This window comes from Protopterus annectens, chromosome 2.part1 (assembly GCF_019279795.1).
Source record: "Protopterus annectens isolate FY-2018-M chromosome 2.part1, PAN1.0, whole genome shotgun sequence".
NCBI lineage: Eukaryota > Metazoa > Chordata > Ceratodontiformes > Protopteridae > Protopterus > Protopterus annectens.
Genome location: NC_056729.1, coordinates 1,246,473,515 through 1,246,490,186, shown reverse-complemented (window position 1 = coordinate 1,246,490,186; position 16,672 = coordinate 1,246,473,515). Strand labels below are relative to the sequence as shown.

General features: G+C 39.6%; 1 protein-coding gene across 4 annotated transcripts in view; it reads left to right on the top strand.

The window, feature by feature from the left end:
* The window catches only part of SEMA5B (semaphorin 5B), a 3,270,261-nt gene that overhangs the window by 3,100,758 nt on the left and 152,831 nt on the right, over nucleotides 1–16,672 (top strand). For all 4 annotated transcript variants that reach the window (XM_044062778.1, XM_044062776.1, XM_044062777.1 and 1 more), the window contains one exon: nucleotides 14,833–15,051. In XM_044062778.1, coding sequence (XP_043918713.1) covers nucleotides 14,833–15,051 — 219 coding nt within the window. The remainder of the gene's footprint in view (nucleotides 1–14,832; nucleotides 15,052–16,672) is intronic.

Genomic DNA, 16,672 nt, shown 5'->3' with positions numbered 1-16,672 from the left:
CATTTTCTTGCTGCCTTTAGCTAATTCCACCTAAAATGCCAATTTCCTAGAGTTTCTGTGATTTAAAAAGCTTGTTTCAGCTACATATTGTACTTAGTTTACTGCCTGCACTTTAACAAAGTTGTTTTTGTGTTTAAATTACCTGTTTAACTGTTGTAGGCTACGCACTCCAGTGTGATAGCCATTTCTGTGCATTTAAAGTGGGGGTTTTTTGTATCTGCTTTATTTTTTGAAAAAAAAACAAAAAAATACTTATTTCCCACCTTTCTAAGCTTGTATAGTCCAATTTTCAGGTTAGTGCAGAATTCAGGTCTGTGTTACAAGTTTCTGTGTTTGCCCATACCTTACTTGGATAGAAGAATGTTTTTCTGTTCACTGTGAGAGAGGGAGCTTTGAGCAGCCTATCTGCCCCTGGAGGAGTGGTTTCAGCCCAGAAATTAGTAGGTTATTGGCCATTTTGGACTATTTTCTATCTCTTTCATTTCCCTGCTATAAAACCTGCATTTGCGAGGTTTTTGCGCTAGTATACAGCTCAGCAAGCTCCTGCCTGATGCCCTGCAAAGTTCTACAACAGCAGAGAGACAAAAGAGAGACTTTGGAGTGATTAAGTATAATTTTTCTGCATTTTGTTGCTGTCTTTAGCTAATTCCGCCTAAAACGCCAATTTTCTAGAGTTTCTGTGATTTAAAAAGCTTGTTTCAGCTACATATTGTACTTATTTTACTGCCTGCACTTTAACAAAGTAGTTTTTTTGTGTTTAAATTACCTGTTTAACTGTTGTAGGCTACACACTCAAGTGTGATAGCCATTTCTGTGCATTTCAAGTGTTTTTTGATTGTATCTGCTTTATTTTCTGAAAAAAATAAAACAAGAAAATATACTTGTTTTCCTGCCTTTCCAAGCTAGTATAGTCCAGATTTCAGGTTAGTGCAGAATTCAGGGCTGTGTTACAAGTTTTTTTCTTTTCCCATACCTTACTTGGATAAAAGGAAGTTCCTCTGTTCACTGTGAGAGAGGGAGCTTTGAGCAGCCTATCTGTCCCTGGAGGAGTGGTTTCAACCAAGAAATTAATAGTTTATTTGGCATTTTGGGTTAATTTCTATCTCTTTCATTTCCCTGCTATAAATCCCACATTTGTGAGGTTTTTGCGTTAGTATACAGCTCAGCAAGCTCCTGTCTCGTGCCCTGCAGAATTCTACAGCAGCAGAGAGACAAAAGAGAGACTTTGGAGTGATTAAGTATCATTTTTCTGCCTTTAGCTAATTCCACCTAAAATGTCGATTTTCTAGAGTTTCTGTGGTTTAAAAAGTTTGTTTGAGCTACATATTGTACTTATTTACTGCGTGCACTTTAACAAAGTTGTTTCTGTGTTTAAATTACCTGTTTAACTGTTGTAGGCTACACACTCAAGTGTGATAGCCATTTCTGTGCATTTAAAGTGTTTTTTTGATTGTGTCTGCTTTATTTTCTGAAAAAAAACACTTGTTTTCCCACCTTTCTAAGCTAGTATAGTCCAGTTTTCAGGTTAGTGTTGAATTCAGGGCTGTGTTACAAGTTTCTGTCTTTGCCCATACCTTACTTGGATAGAAGGAAGTTTCTCTGTTTACTGTGAGAGAGGTAGCTTTGAGCAGCCTATCTGCCCCTGGAGAAGTGATTTCACCCCAGAAATTAGTAGTTTATTGGCCATTTTGGGCTAATTTCTATGTCTTTCATTTCCCTGCTATAAAACCCGCATTTGTGTGGTTTTGTGTGCTGGGCAGCGCCGGCTAGCTAGGGTATAATTATTCCCGGCTCCACAAAGTCTGCTCTTCAATTTTTCCCTAGGAACTAGACAAACTTTCAACTTAAGCACTCAAACCATTCACTTCTCATCCCGGCACTTGCTCAAAACTCATAGTAAGCACTAATAAACCTTAGCACTAGACCCCCCTATACTCTAGAGAAGGACAAGGCTCTCTATTCAACCTTATCAGCCAATCAGTAAAACAGTTCACTGTACCTATCCAGGTATGTCTAAAGGGCAGTTTCAGGTGTACTCTCCGGTCCAACTGGTGAATCTGGGCATTTTGGGGAAATGTTACAATTACCTCGTGCACAGACAACCCTCTCCTCCATCTACCAAACACTAATACATGTGAGAGATGCAATTATACAGCCAAACTGGAGGCTAAGCTATCGCAACCCAAGACTGGACCAGGCAGTCAAGAGGAGAAAGGAATTACTTGCATCACACCACCAGTCTCATATAGACCTATGAAACCAGCAACGGCAAAAAACACACAGAAATACACAAAAACATACTCAGAGGCTCTAGATAAAAATCTGCAAAAGCAACAGAGACCTTCAAAGCAGACATCCAAGCAACCTCCACCCCCAACACAAACCATGGAACACATACTTCACAAAACCAGTGTGCCATGCAGTCACAGCCCTTAAGGCAAAATAACATACCCAACACACTAGTAATAGGTTACTCTGTAGTCAGGCACACTGACGTTCCACTCACTAGGCTGAACAAGGAGAAGGTTACTGTTAGCTGCCTGTCGGGTCCCAGGATCTGCCACATAACACAAGTACTCAGGTCAGTCCAGTACATGTACAAATATGACTCTGTCATTGTCCATGTTGGTGTGAATGACCTGAGCCTTACTTCCATGGACTACATGAAAAGAGACATGGAGGAGCTCCCTGATCACGTAGCCCAAGCCGGTATGACCCTGACCCTGAGTAGCATCCTGACCTCATCAAGAATGATACCACGATATAGTGAAAAAAAATATCAATTTCAACAATTGGCTAAACTTCTGGTGTCATTCAAAGGGGATCCAGGGTCTGTCAGCCCGGGATGACATGCTGGACAAGCCACGCTGCTTCGCTAGAGACTGCTTGCACCTGTCACTCTTAGGTTTTCGAATACTGGCCAAGGCTCTTGCCACCCGCATAGTGCCTTTTTAGGCAAGGCTCAAAAGACAAACCCACCACCATAAATAGCACAAGTAACAAAAAGCTGAGGGTAATGCTACTCAGCAACAGAAGTCTAAACCTCAAAATGCACGCACTTGAGGCACTCCTCAATATGGAGAAAATCGATATATATATGCAGTAACAGAAATCTGGTTTAAGGCTCCAGAGAGCACCCCAGCACTACCAGGCTACAACTCATACCATACATTTCGGCCACAAAACCCAGACCGAAAAACAAAAGGAGGGGGAGTATCCATACTCATCAGGGATACCCACACCTCCAGGTTAGTGGCACAGCACGATGCTTCAGAGATCATCCACGTGCAACTAACAACCGGCAAAACTGCTATTCAAATTATAGCTTGCTACAGATCACCCACCATGTCCCAGGACCTCCACTCCGCATTCCTGGAAACACTGGGAAACATAAAGGTCCTACCAAACACCCTGATATTGGGTGATTTAAATTACCCAAACATTAACTGGGAGAACTACTCAGGTACAAACTCCCTTGCCCAACATTTCCTAGAATGTATAAACTCAAACGCCCTGGATCAAGTGGTCAACACCTCCATCAGAGGTGACAACATATTGGACCTGGTCATCACCAACAGGGGCGACTGGTGTTCCACATCAGACGTCAACCCCTCGGTTAGATTGGACCATAAACTAATCACTCTGGATATCCACATTCTGCCACCACCCCCGGTCAAAGAAACCACCATGAAAAACTTTTCACAAGCAAACTTCACGTTACATAAGACCGAGGTGGGAAGTTTCAAAGCCCCCATGCTAAAGGATAATGCTGTCCAAGCTGCAAAATCCTTTACTAATGCACTCTACAGGCACCTACAAGAATGCATGGATCATGCAATCCGAAACAAAACCAAGACTCACTCCTCCAAGAAAAGGAAACCAGTCTGGTGGACCCCTGCCATAAACAAGCTATACAATAGAAGGAAGAAACTAGTACAGAAAAGAGTAAAACCCCAAGAAGGAAAGACAGCCCTGATCAGTATCAGCAAGAAACTACGATCCCTCATAAAATCATCCAAGTCTAGCTTCGAAAGAAATATTGCCATGGACTCCAAAGATAACCACAAGGCATTCTTCAGCTATGTCAAAAATCTAAGTGGCAATTCTCAGATTTACTCAGAGTTAGTGCAGAATGGCACAAAATAAACTGAACCGACCGATATAGCCAACATCCTGGCAGACAGGTTCAGTGCAAACTTCACCCCCTCTCACCCCCAAAAGGTACCATAACTATACCAGAAGAATGTAGTGCCTCTGAAATCACAGACACTCAGGTTAAAACAGCCCTCTCCAAAGCCAAAAACACAGCATCAGTGGGACCAGGCTGTGTCCTACACAAGCTCAAAGATGAACTAACCCCTCACCTAAACACACTGTTTAAACTTAGCCTCTCCGCAGGCTATGTGCCCTCTGAGTGACACACAGCAACGGTTATTCCACTCCACAAAGGTGGAGCCACAACGGACCCCAGGAACTATCGCCCTATAAGCCTGACTAGCTTAGTCTGCAAAGAGACATTGGAAACCTCCAAACACTGGACCCTACCCAGTTCAGCTTTGGTAAGGGCAGATCATGCCTCCTAAACCTGGTGGACTTCTTTGAGACAGTTACCAAGGCTATAGATGAGGGAAAGGTGGTCCACACAGCCTACCTAGACCTCACAAAGGCCTTCGAACACCATTCCCCACTCTGGTATTATAGACAAGCTCACTAGCCTGAACATAAACCCCTACATCATGAGATGGGTTGCCAACTGGCTCACGGACAGAACCCACATGGTAAGGGTTGCAGAAGCTAGGTCTGACTCTAAACCGGTTACAAGTGGTGTTCCCCAGGGCTCAGTCCTAGGACCCCACCTGTTTGGTGTATGCTTTTCAGAGGTACAGGCAAGAGCAGGAGGACTATGGCTGACCAAGTTCATAGACAACTGCAAACTAGGGGCTATAATTGACTCTCCGGTTGACACAGATATCCTCCAAAAGGCTCTCATTGAGACAGGTACCTGGTGTCAAAACCATGGCCTCAAGCTAAATGCCAAAAAGTGCATAGTCATCCCCTTTGGAAAAAAACAAAGTACCCACAAACTATCATATAGGTGGTAGCCCCCTAAATACGGAAGACGTAACATGGGATCTGGGGACCAAAGTAGATAGTAACCTCTCCTTTGATAATCACATTGCCAAAGTGGTTAGAAAATCCTTCTATGTGGCCCACCTAATCACAAAAAGGTTTGCATCCAGATCGAAAGAGGTTATTGGGCCCCTCTACGTGTCACTCCCATCATAGAATGCAATGCCCCATTTGGGATGTACCTTACAAGACACCTGCAACAACTGGAAGGACCACAGAAGTACCTCACCAAGAGGATAACTGGCCTCAAGCAGATGCCGTATGCAGCTCGACTGAGGAAACTCCAGCTGTACTCGGTTGCATACCGCCTACTCAGAGGTGATCTCTGCCTGACATACAAGGCCATGTCCAACCTAGAATTGATGGACATGCTCCACCTAAAGAAAATCATATCCCCTCGAGCCACATGCTCCAGGGATCTAAACCTTACCACAACAATAAATAGGACATGCTGGAGGGATAGATTCCTGTCCCACAGACTTTCCATGCTCTGGAACAAGATTCCAGTCTACATTAGGCAGAGCTCCTCGCTAACCCTCTTCAAGAGAAACCTTGATGAGTGGATGGGAAACAGAAAGTTTACCACAGGGATCACTTCAATGGCTTTACTGGACAGAGGTGCAGGAAACTAATCTAAGGGGACGGCGAAAGCCAACACATTCCGGCTAGGCTTATAAATGCCTTCAGGTAGATAGCCTAGTACCTACCTATGAACCTCTGAACCTATAATATTAAAAACTTGAGAAGTATGCCTTTTCCATCTAAAATAGTGCATCTTCCCCATGCACTGTGGTATCACAAGCGCCATTTAGTGTATGAGTTTATTTGGTCTTTCCCTGCCTTTACATTTCTGGCCTCAGGCATTGCAGTCCTGCCATTTCTCCTCTTTGTTCCATGCATCCACTAGTCCAGCAAGTATCATTCCTTGTCTTCTCCAAGACTGACCTTCTCTTTTTCATGCCATTACACAAAGGGGAAATCTGCCCAAGAATTTTGTAGTTGTTATGGTTTAAAACTCTGCTACAGGCACAGAACAGAGTGTTGAAAACAATCCTCATTTGCAAGTTAGTGCACATTTGGAGGTTAAGAAATCAGTTCTCTGTTTGCCTTTGTGCTCCCCAAGTGTAATGTATGCACACACAGGACTGTATGTTTAAAGAGTGAGGTAAGGTACTGAATTCTGCCCTGCACCATGAATGTTTGAACCTCAGGCTTCTCCCATTGTGGTTTGCCACACCTGCACTTGATTTTGTGCATCATGAATGCACTGGAGTCAGGCAGTGGTTTTTACAGCAGCTTGTAGCTAATATCTTGCTCAAGCCTTATACCCAGCACATTAAGATGATTGCAGGTTATAGCATGCTTTATTTCATCTTCTATTTTTTCTACAAGTATTTCTTCCAAGCATCACATATGTGTTACAGCCCACCCAAACGTGTTGTGCCACCAGGTATATGAGCTGCTTGTGTCATGTTCTGAGGGTTCAATGTGCATCTGTCAGCACCCTTGAATGGTCTTATTCTCTAGTTCATAAAGCGTCTTGACAGAAGTGTCCTATTTATTTGTAACTGAATGTTCCTTGTAGGGGGCTGGGTTGTGCACTGGCCAGCACAATTGCTTCACCCTTTACTTTGGAATGGATGAAGACTGAATTCTTGAGACACATTTGCTCAAAATTCAACCCGCAGAGGATCTCTTACACAGAAAACCATGGTCAGTGAGTTGTGTTGGCAGTGATGCCTTTTTGGAGGGAATTTCCCCTTTCTTTGAGTTTGTGTGACCATGAAGTTCATATAAATAAACTTAGGGAGCATGAAGGGGCTTGCCTCCCACATTGGGGGTGCAGAAAGGCTTGCCCCTGTAAAAAAAAAAAAATGTCCAAAAGTGTTTTTTGGACTTTTCTTTCAGGGAATGCCGGTCAGGGATTTTGATCTTCCTAGCAGAAGTGTTTCTGAACAGTTATTGGTTCTCCAGGTCAATTCTCAGCTTTTGTACCATCTTGACAGAATCTGCTTGACCTTCTTGTGACTGCATGGGGTTTTGTGGGGTTCTTTAACTGCTTTGCACAGTCCAAGGACCTGTGATAGTTCAATTGGAGATCATCCAGACTACCTATAATGTGTTTACATCCAGAGATGGATTAGCATCCTCTTCAGGATAAGAATCTCAGCTATCCCATGATTCTGAATTCCATTACATGGGTAATCAGAAAATAGTGTTCCATCAACTGGATACAAAATGAATGGCAAATGTAAGAATGCTAAGTCCACAAGACGCAGAATCACCAAAAACGAACCAGCTGTGAAATTGGCTGGAAAGATACACACCAACAACCAAGTTGGCTTAAAAAAATCTTCATTTAATACTTCTTGTTAAGCGCTTTCACCCAGAAAGAAGTGGGCTTCATCAGAACAACTCAATACAGATCTATTGCAGTTTAAATACTGCTTTTGGCGCCAAACCAAGATAAAATATTTTAAAACACAGGAACCCAAGACAAGGAGACAAATTCGTAAATGAGTTTGTAGATAAAGTTCAAAGTCATAGACCACAAGGAAATATGACTTTGACTACGCTATTTCCTTGTGGTCTATGACTTTGACTACGCTATTTCCTTGTGGTCTATGACTTTGACTACGCTATTTCCTTGTGGTCTATGACTTTGAACTTTATCTACAAACTCATTTACGAATTTGTCTCCTTGTCTTGGGTTCCTGTGTCGTGAATTTTGGTTCTGATTTACTTGTGGTGCTTCGTTTGGGAGTTTTATAAAATATTTTAAAGTGACAAGTGCACCAAAATTACATACATAAACTTCATTCAAAAAAGTCATTCAAATGCATATATACAGCATATTATACCAAATATACATCCACACCAAACATTAAAATATGTTCAAACACATTAAAAATAATTACTTCAAATGTAGCCTAAAACTACTCTCTAACAACTACTGACTGTTACACTGTATTGAACCCAGATCTTCATTCAGATTCACCATATGCACAAAAATACTTAACTCACAAATAAAATTAAAATTAAAAATAAAAAATACAATTGGATGAAAATCTTACTAAAATAACTTTCAAATATGTGACTGTGCGACAGAAATATCTGTACAACAACAACTGTCCTTAAAACATCTTTTTGTGCGTCATTGGCAATGTTATGTCAGGATATAATAATTAATATACATGACTTACTTAATAGTTAGTAAAGTTTTAATAGATATGTAATCATTGAGCACCGGTGGGGTCGAGGCATCAGTATATAATTGCCACCAAAATTCTTTGTAACCCAAGGTGGCTTTAATGTTGCCCCTGAAACAATGTTTTCCAAAATGGCAAATTTGAAACTGTGCCCATTCCCACACTTCTCTGTATGTCTATACAGGGCATTGTTTACATCCTTTCTCTTGATACTATATAGGTGAGCATAAATATGTTTTTTAAAACTTCTTTCAGTTTTCCCTATATAGTATCCTGGACATACCAAACATTTTGCCAAATATATAAAACATTTAGAGTTACAGTTGCCTTATTTAAATCTAATCCTAGTTCTGTTGGCATTATTCAAAATAGTCCCTTCTTCTTCGTTTATCACCTGACATTGATAGCAATTACCGCATTTCTTTGTGTGCTTCTTACCACTGTCTATTCCATTCCTTGTTATCTCTCTTTCCAGATACATCTTAATGTTGCAACCCATTTTGTACACAAATGAAGGTTTGGGACCTATAATTTTCACAATATCTTGATCAACCATCATAACATTCCAATTGCTGGTCATGATGTTAATTACTTTATTCGTATGTGGTCCATATTCCAATACACGTGCTCTGCTGAAACCTGTGTCGGTGCCTGCATTGGTGGAAGTAATCCATTCCATCCTAGTGATAGTCCCTTCCTTACTGTTAGCTCCTAATAGTGGGGTATATTTGTGTCCCCATTCCTTAATAACATAATTCCTCACATCTTTCATCATATTCATATTATAACCCCTTTCTTTAAACAATTCAGTGATGAAATCCACTTATTCTACCATCTCTGTATATTTCGATGTCATTCTTATAGCTCTAATACACTATCCTTTGTAAATATTGTACAACAATTTCCTAGGGTGATTGCTAGTGTATTCCAGATAACCATTGGAAAATGTGCTTTTTCTGTATATACGGGACTTGAAGCCTTTGTCACCATTGGATATATAAGTATCCGAATATGCTATACCTTCACTGCTACTGGATGAGGTAAATCTAAGATATTCAGTACTTTGATTTAAATAATCCAAGAAGTTATTCAAAGTGACCTGACTTCCATCCCATAAGATGTATATGTCATCAAGAAACCGAGAGTAATATCTGACATGTTTATAGTAGTCACTTTTAAACACTGCTGACTCTTCCCAGTCTAACATGACCAGATTTGCCTATATGGGGGCACATGCTGCCCCCATAGCTACTCCCTTAATTTGTCTAAAATGTTCACCCTCATACAATATATAGTTGTGATCTAATACTATAGACATAAATTCGAGAATCAGGCAAACCCTATCCCATTCTAAATCAGTGTATTTTCTAATGCTATTAGTGAAAGCTTCCATACCTCCCTCTTTGGGAATGCAGGAGAATAAATTTACTACATCAATGGTAACATATAATAGTCCTTCCTTCCATATATCTGTGGGAAAGTTCTTTAAAAACTCCCACGAATCCTTGACCAGGTGTGGGTCTTCACATACATGTGTTTTAACATAGTATCCACTGAAACTCCCAGTGGAAATGTTTTGGATTTACTGCCTGAAATTATGGGATGAAATGGTGGGTTACTAACATTTTTATGTACCTTAGGGATCCCCACCAAAGTGGCCAGTTTGGGATATTCTACTTTCAAAAAATTATAAGTGTCTACTGTGATTCTGTTATTTATGAAAAATTCCTCCACATACATATCTATATGTCTATACACGATGTTGATTTCATTAATAGACACTATTTCATAATTGCCTGACAGATGTAAAATCTCATGCATTTTTGTAGTGTACATCAAACGGTCATATATTACCGCACGTCATGTGTTTTGCAAGGGTTATCTAGGGAGATGCCATCATCCAAACATTAAGGGCATTTTTCTCTGGCCTACATGGTTTCCCGATGGCAAACTGGAATCCAGCGACTTACCACAGTGATACCATCATGGTGAGTACATGTTCCCATACACAGGATCCAGCACTGTACTGTGTTCAGTTTTGTGGTAATGAATATCTTAACTAGTTTGCTGTATTTTGAATTTCCTGTTTCCACTAAGATTCAGTCACACAGTGACACAGGTTGCTCCCCCGCAGGATGGACAACTCATTTTCAGTTTCTTACTGTTACTTTTCCAGTTCCTCGGCTACTAATCAAACCCAGATCATGTGGCTCACAGTCATTGCTTTTACCTGTAATACAGGTCCAATACCTACCTGGTTTGTTTTTGACAAGGTTTTCCAGATGCATGCTGCACAAGTTTGTTTTTTAGAGGTGGCCTGGGGGAGAAAACGTCCAAGGACACCACAAAACAAAAAAGTTACAATATAATATAACGGTCAAAGCAAGTACAAACTGAACAGCTTAATTAGTTCACAAAAACAAATGTAACCAAGTAACGTAATCATGGATGAGTAGAGTAATAGGCTGCAGTAAGGTTAAGTATGTTTCATAAGTTACACTTCAGATAGGCATACATTACACTTGAAATAACAGACAATAATCAGGCCGTGTATGAAATAAAGCTATCAGATAAAAGCAGTGATTAATAGTGCAAGGAATAGTTGTATAAAATGAATAGAAGTAGTTTACACAGTCATTGTCAGTAATCCCAGTGGTAGTGCAGTGATAGAAGGAGAGGAAACTGATGGCGGATAGTAATGAGGCAGCAGAAGGAAATGTATGAGTTAAACAAGAGAGAAAGGGTTGAAAAAGGGAATAAGAATAAAATAGAAGCTACAGTGACATCATAGGTTACCATGACAGTATGTGATGTAGAAGGCCAAAACAGAAGTTGCATTGACATAGGTTACCATGGTAGGACGTGATGTGGAATACTCCTAACACTAGTAGTTAAGACTTTAACCCATCTATGAGAGTTAATAGATAAAAAAAAAATCCCCATAAGGCTATAGTAATGGGAAAGTCAGACTGTACCCTGTCATCGTCACCACCACCATCATGAAATGTTTCTAGTTATTTATTCCACTGATGCACGCAAAATGTGATCATCTTTTTAGTGGACAAGCACTAACATTGCAGATGAAAAATGGTACTGTATCTTTCAAACTGCACAGAGCTCTTAGTTAGAATTTAAATATGCATTTTAATTAATTTGAAAGAAGATTACATAATAAAGAAGAGGTCATTTGAAAAAGTCAATAATTGTAAACAAGTTCTTTTGGCATTTGTATAGATTTAATATTTGCATGACATATTCAGAACAAATAGGTCTTGGAAAGAAAACTAAGTGATCTGTGCTATATTTCAAAACCAAATACGTAAGCTTCAAGTCCTGTGGGATATGAAGGCACTGATGGTGACATCAGGTATCCAGATTAGTCATGGTGAATGTAGCCAAATATTTAACAAGCATGCATGCATTATTGATTGTTATGTTACACTGTGTTGTGTTTTCTGTGTCTGAAAAGGCCAAAATGAAATTGTGACATCTGCTTGTGCAGTCCTAAGATTTATTTTTCTCCCCAAATGATTATAGAAAGCATGTCAATGGGAAGTTGTTTACAGCTCTGTTAAGGAAAAAATGTACAACCAATGGCACAGCTAACATAAAATTCCAAATAAAAGATATGAATACAGATTCAAGTGCTTATATGTATGTGTGTGTGTGTGTGTGTGTGTGTGTGTGTGTGTGTGTGTGTGTTATTGGTAATTCCCAGGGAAAAAATTTGCTGATCCAAAATGTACAGGCAAAATGAACTGGGCAGGCTTCGCCCCCCACACACCCCCAACTTAAATATAACAACTCTGAGATCGCTCCACAGCGGAGAAAACAGCAAAGTCCAGAGAATGGCCCATCAATTTTTTTTCATGTTCTGTGCCTTCGACATTTTCAGGTTTCACGTTTTAAAGTTCGATAAAAGAGCATTCGCTAATTTAAGCGTTCGCTGTTCTGATAGGAACCCTATAGATATATATATATATATATATATATATATATATATATATATTTACACACACACACAGACACGTATTTGTGATGATGAACATAAATTTATAGTTGTCAGAAAAGTTAAAGATAGACTTGTAATACTGAACAGAAAATGATGCAAAATTTGAACACAAATCCAGAGGCATTTTTTCAGTCTTGTACCCTGTCTTCATCTGCCAGCAATATGCTGCATTCTGCTGTTGCACATCTGTCTCAGGTTCTGGCCACATCAACAGATTGCATTAATCCCAGGACAGGGGTTATTGGCCATACTTTGTGGCTGATACTTTTTCTGTTACTAGTATTTGGAAAGAGTAAGTCCAGGATTCCAGCTGCCATGTCATGCCATATCATTAACATGGAAAAAGGAATTTTTGAGTGCCTAGCACTAACACCTTTCTGGGATCCAGGCTTGGAATGTCACTGAAACATGTGCTACAGTTTCATGTATATAGCAACATGACTACTGACCACATACTTTTCAACTAATGATCACTGCTTGATATCCCTGAAGGTCTTTAACTGTCGATACTTGCTTGCCCTGTACCTAAGGTAGGTAGGTTGGCTTCTGGACACCTCAATCTATGATCCAAGACAACCTTCCACCATCTGATATTCTAGTCGTACAACCTATGTTGCCAGCCTCACAAACAAAAACCCTGTATCAGTGGCATTAGACTAGACTGCACAATGACACGTATTAGTAGCACATTTAAGCATACCTATTTCACTGTTCTTTGCCTATTAAATATTATCAATCTTGCCTAGGCTTTGACTTTGACTGTTACTTCTGAAGTATTTTGTGCCTCTGCAATGAAATGGGGAAAGCCAAATGAGAGGTTCTGTTTAGTAGATGTGACCCAAATTCTTTCGAAGGAATCTGTTTTTAGAGATCTGTCTGTATGCAGACAAACTATAAAACAAAAAAAGTATTTTCTTTCTTTCTTTCCCAAGGTAAGGCACTGATTCAAATGGAGCACTATAACCCTTAGCCTTTATATATCTGGAATAGATACTGGTCCGTCGAACAACATGTGTCTTGTTAGAGACCTTCATGTAGTTTGGTAGGGTGAAGCTGCACTATTAAGGTCAATTATTCATTAGCTGGGCAGGTTGTGGCTGTACTGTTAAGGTATGTTTTGGCTGATGCAGTAGTTAGTACAACATCCACATTACATGACAGCAATTGACTGAATTCTGTGGAACAGATGCATCTGCCATGTAAAGAATATGAACTCACACCAGTTGGTTCATACAGTGGTGGTTCTTGGAGCAGTGATAAGATATATGCCCATCTCTTGGGTCAACATTCTCTACTGCCATTTTTTCAGGGAATATGCTGGAATCTTTCATGCAAGCATAGACATTGCCATATTTTGAGCGAGTTCATATTCGCTAATGTATGTGAGAGATGGCTTTTTTTTCTTCTTTGTATGAAATGCTCTACCAACTAACTTAACTATTTCTCCCAACTCATGAGATTAACTGCAGTAAATCTTTATTTTAAAACTTTTCTGTCAATTCTCCTGCACTGATGTACTGCACAAGTGTGAGAATGCGAGTCCCATATGTTTAGTCAGTACTTCAGAATAGGGAAGACAATTTAGAAGAAGACTGAAATGCCCTTATACATATACTTTAGGAAAGGTAAGCAATGTCTGTCTTAAATAATGTAATTGTATAATCGCAATAATCCACTCCTATTGGGGGTATTCCAGGATATATCCATGGTTGGCTTTGTTTAATCCCTCGGGCTTCGCCCTCATGATCAAACCATACTATAACTGTAGGTAAATCCGGATACACCCATGCACAGTCATGGATTATTGCTGAATTTTCCATTAATATCTCCATCTCCAGACAACACAAAACCTGTATTTCTGTAAATACAGCCCCTCTTTTTATGTCCTAAATCTTAGCAGGCACCTTAGTTAATCTCTGCATTGCTCATATTTTGTATCAGTGTATTATGTACTCTAATTTTTAATGTAGTAACACTTGATGTTACCTTTACTTGCATATACCATATGTATTCTATTTCCAGTTGTTATACTCTGATACCAAGGCTGAGCGTGAAATCGATCACCTTTGATCTGATACCAAGGCTGAGCCTGAAATCGATCACCTTTGATCAGTACTCTGCCTTGTTAACTAAAGAAGCAACCATAAAAAAATAAATAAACTGCAAATAAATACCTCCATATCCTTATTGACATTTGTATAAGTTTAGGGGAATAAAAAGGTGTGGAAGATGAAGAGCACCCCATTAAATAAAGTATACTGAGTCACTGATTTTCTTTTTATGTGCTTAACATCAACAAACTATATTTCAGTAAATGAAATAGCAACTCTGTAGCTTAATATTTGCCAGTAGTACTAATTTGTGCATGATGTAGAAATCCAGAGGTAAGAAATGGTGCAAAGCTGGTGAGTTTAGCAGTAAAAGATGTTTTATATTTTTTAGATATGTAATTACTGTGTTTGCATTGTTTTCTGTTATTAGCATTGGTGGACGATCTTCTGAGAAGTGGTGTGTCCTTCTCTGTTATGATAAATGGTGGATGGTCTGTTTGGACAGCCTGGTCTTCCTGCTCTCAGGAGTGTAGGACTGGGTTCCGAACCAGGAAAAGAACTTGCACTAATCCAGAACCCAAGAGTGGTGGACTACAGTGTATTGGATCTGCTTTGGAATATCAGGATTGCAACCCCCAGCCTTGTCCAGGTATATTCAGCTGCAAATGTACTGTGTCTTCTGTTGTGGAAAATGTTGTAGTTCCTGCTACACTGAAATTAAACTCATTCATAAGAATGTGAATCACACACTTTATTTTGTGTTGGTGAAAATAGGGTGAAAAAAGCTCAGGGAAAGAATTTAGTTGCGTCATTTTTGAGATATTATATGTTATGTCATGCAACAATTTGATATGCAGACTGCTTTATAACAGTTTCTTAAGCTTGATAAACATGATGACCTGAATTTGATTTTCACATTGCTATGAAATGATTTATAACTTTGGTGCTGACTTTTTTGATTTAAGTCTGGCCAATGTAGTGTGCATCTCCTCTTTTCTGATGGTCAGTGTAGTGCGTATCTCCTCTTTTCTGATTTTAAGAATGACCAGGGCTGAACATTTACCTATTTTCAATTTCTATCATTGTGTGGCAGATATCTTTTTTCCACATCTTCATACATGGATATAGTGCAGCCTATATATTTTCCATTATTTTAGTAAAAATACTAGTGTTAATTATGAAATCTGCACTTGTGAACAAAACTGTAGGATTGCAAGGGGGCCTGGTCTTTAAGAAAGAGATGCTTGTCATGTGATGTGAAGCTGAGGGAGTCGTGCATATCACTGACAGCTTTGTTACTACCACATAACTGGAGAAATGCATCACAGGACCAATTTGTTTCACAACCTAAGGTTGTGCCTGCTTGATGCTAGCATGATGCATGTATATATGTAGTACTGCAAGTCTTGAACAGAAAATATCAGCAGCATCAGCCCTTCTATTTGCTATAGGCTCACATGCACTAAAACAAAGATAATGCATGCCTGATTCTGTGTACATCTTGAGTAACCAATACATTCAGAATATAGTTAGCAGTGCCATTCTGGGTAGTCACCTATGGACCAAGAGCCTGAATCACAGCGATACAGATTGAAATCATTTTAAGTGCACAGACACACAGGCACACTACCTCAGTGCAGCTCTCTATTTTCCCATCTGTCTATAATTGAGTTAAGCATTCACGACTAAGTGTTACTGACAACTGTGTCTCATACATGCCTCAGAAACAGTGTTACCTAAATATGCAAGACAAAAGTGCACAATTTAAAAAAAAATCAGTTGCACACTCAGAACTTGAATTCCCCCATTTTTTTCCTATTCTTTTGCTAGTAATTTCTAAGTGCAATAATATTATGTTGTATACATTGGCATCTAACATATCCTCTACCCTTCCTACCATGTGTACATGCACATACATGTATGGGTATGGAGTTTCTGAGAGACATCATCAACATCATCAGTGGTGATAGTGGCAAATGCGGACTGCCTGTTATGTATCACTGAAGTCACAGTTATTAATGCCATACTGCTGGAGTGCTAGGGATGTACAACACCTTTAGATATGCCAGGTATCCAGCAAAATGTTATCCCATGTACTCTATCTGTTGTCAACAGGTAAACAGGTTCTAATATTTCAATGGGAAGTGACATGTTCCATACCATTTCCCCTCTGCTGAGATGAGGTAGGCATTTCAGTTCCATAGGACTTGTAGGCTAATGAAGTATCTAAGAGTCTAGAGCACGCTGAGTCATAAATGTGTTAATCTAAA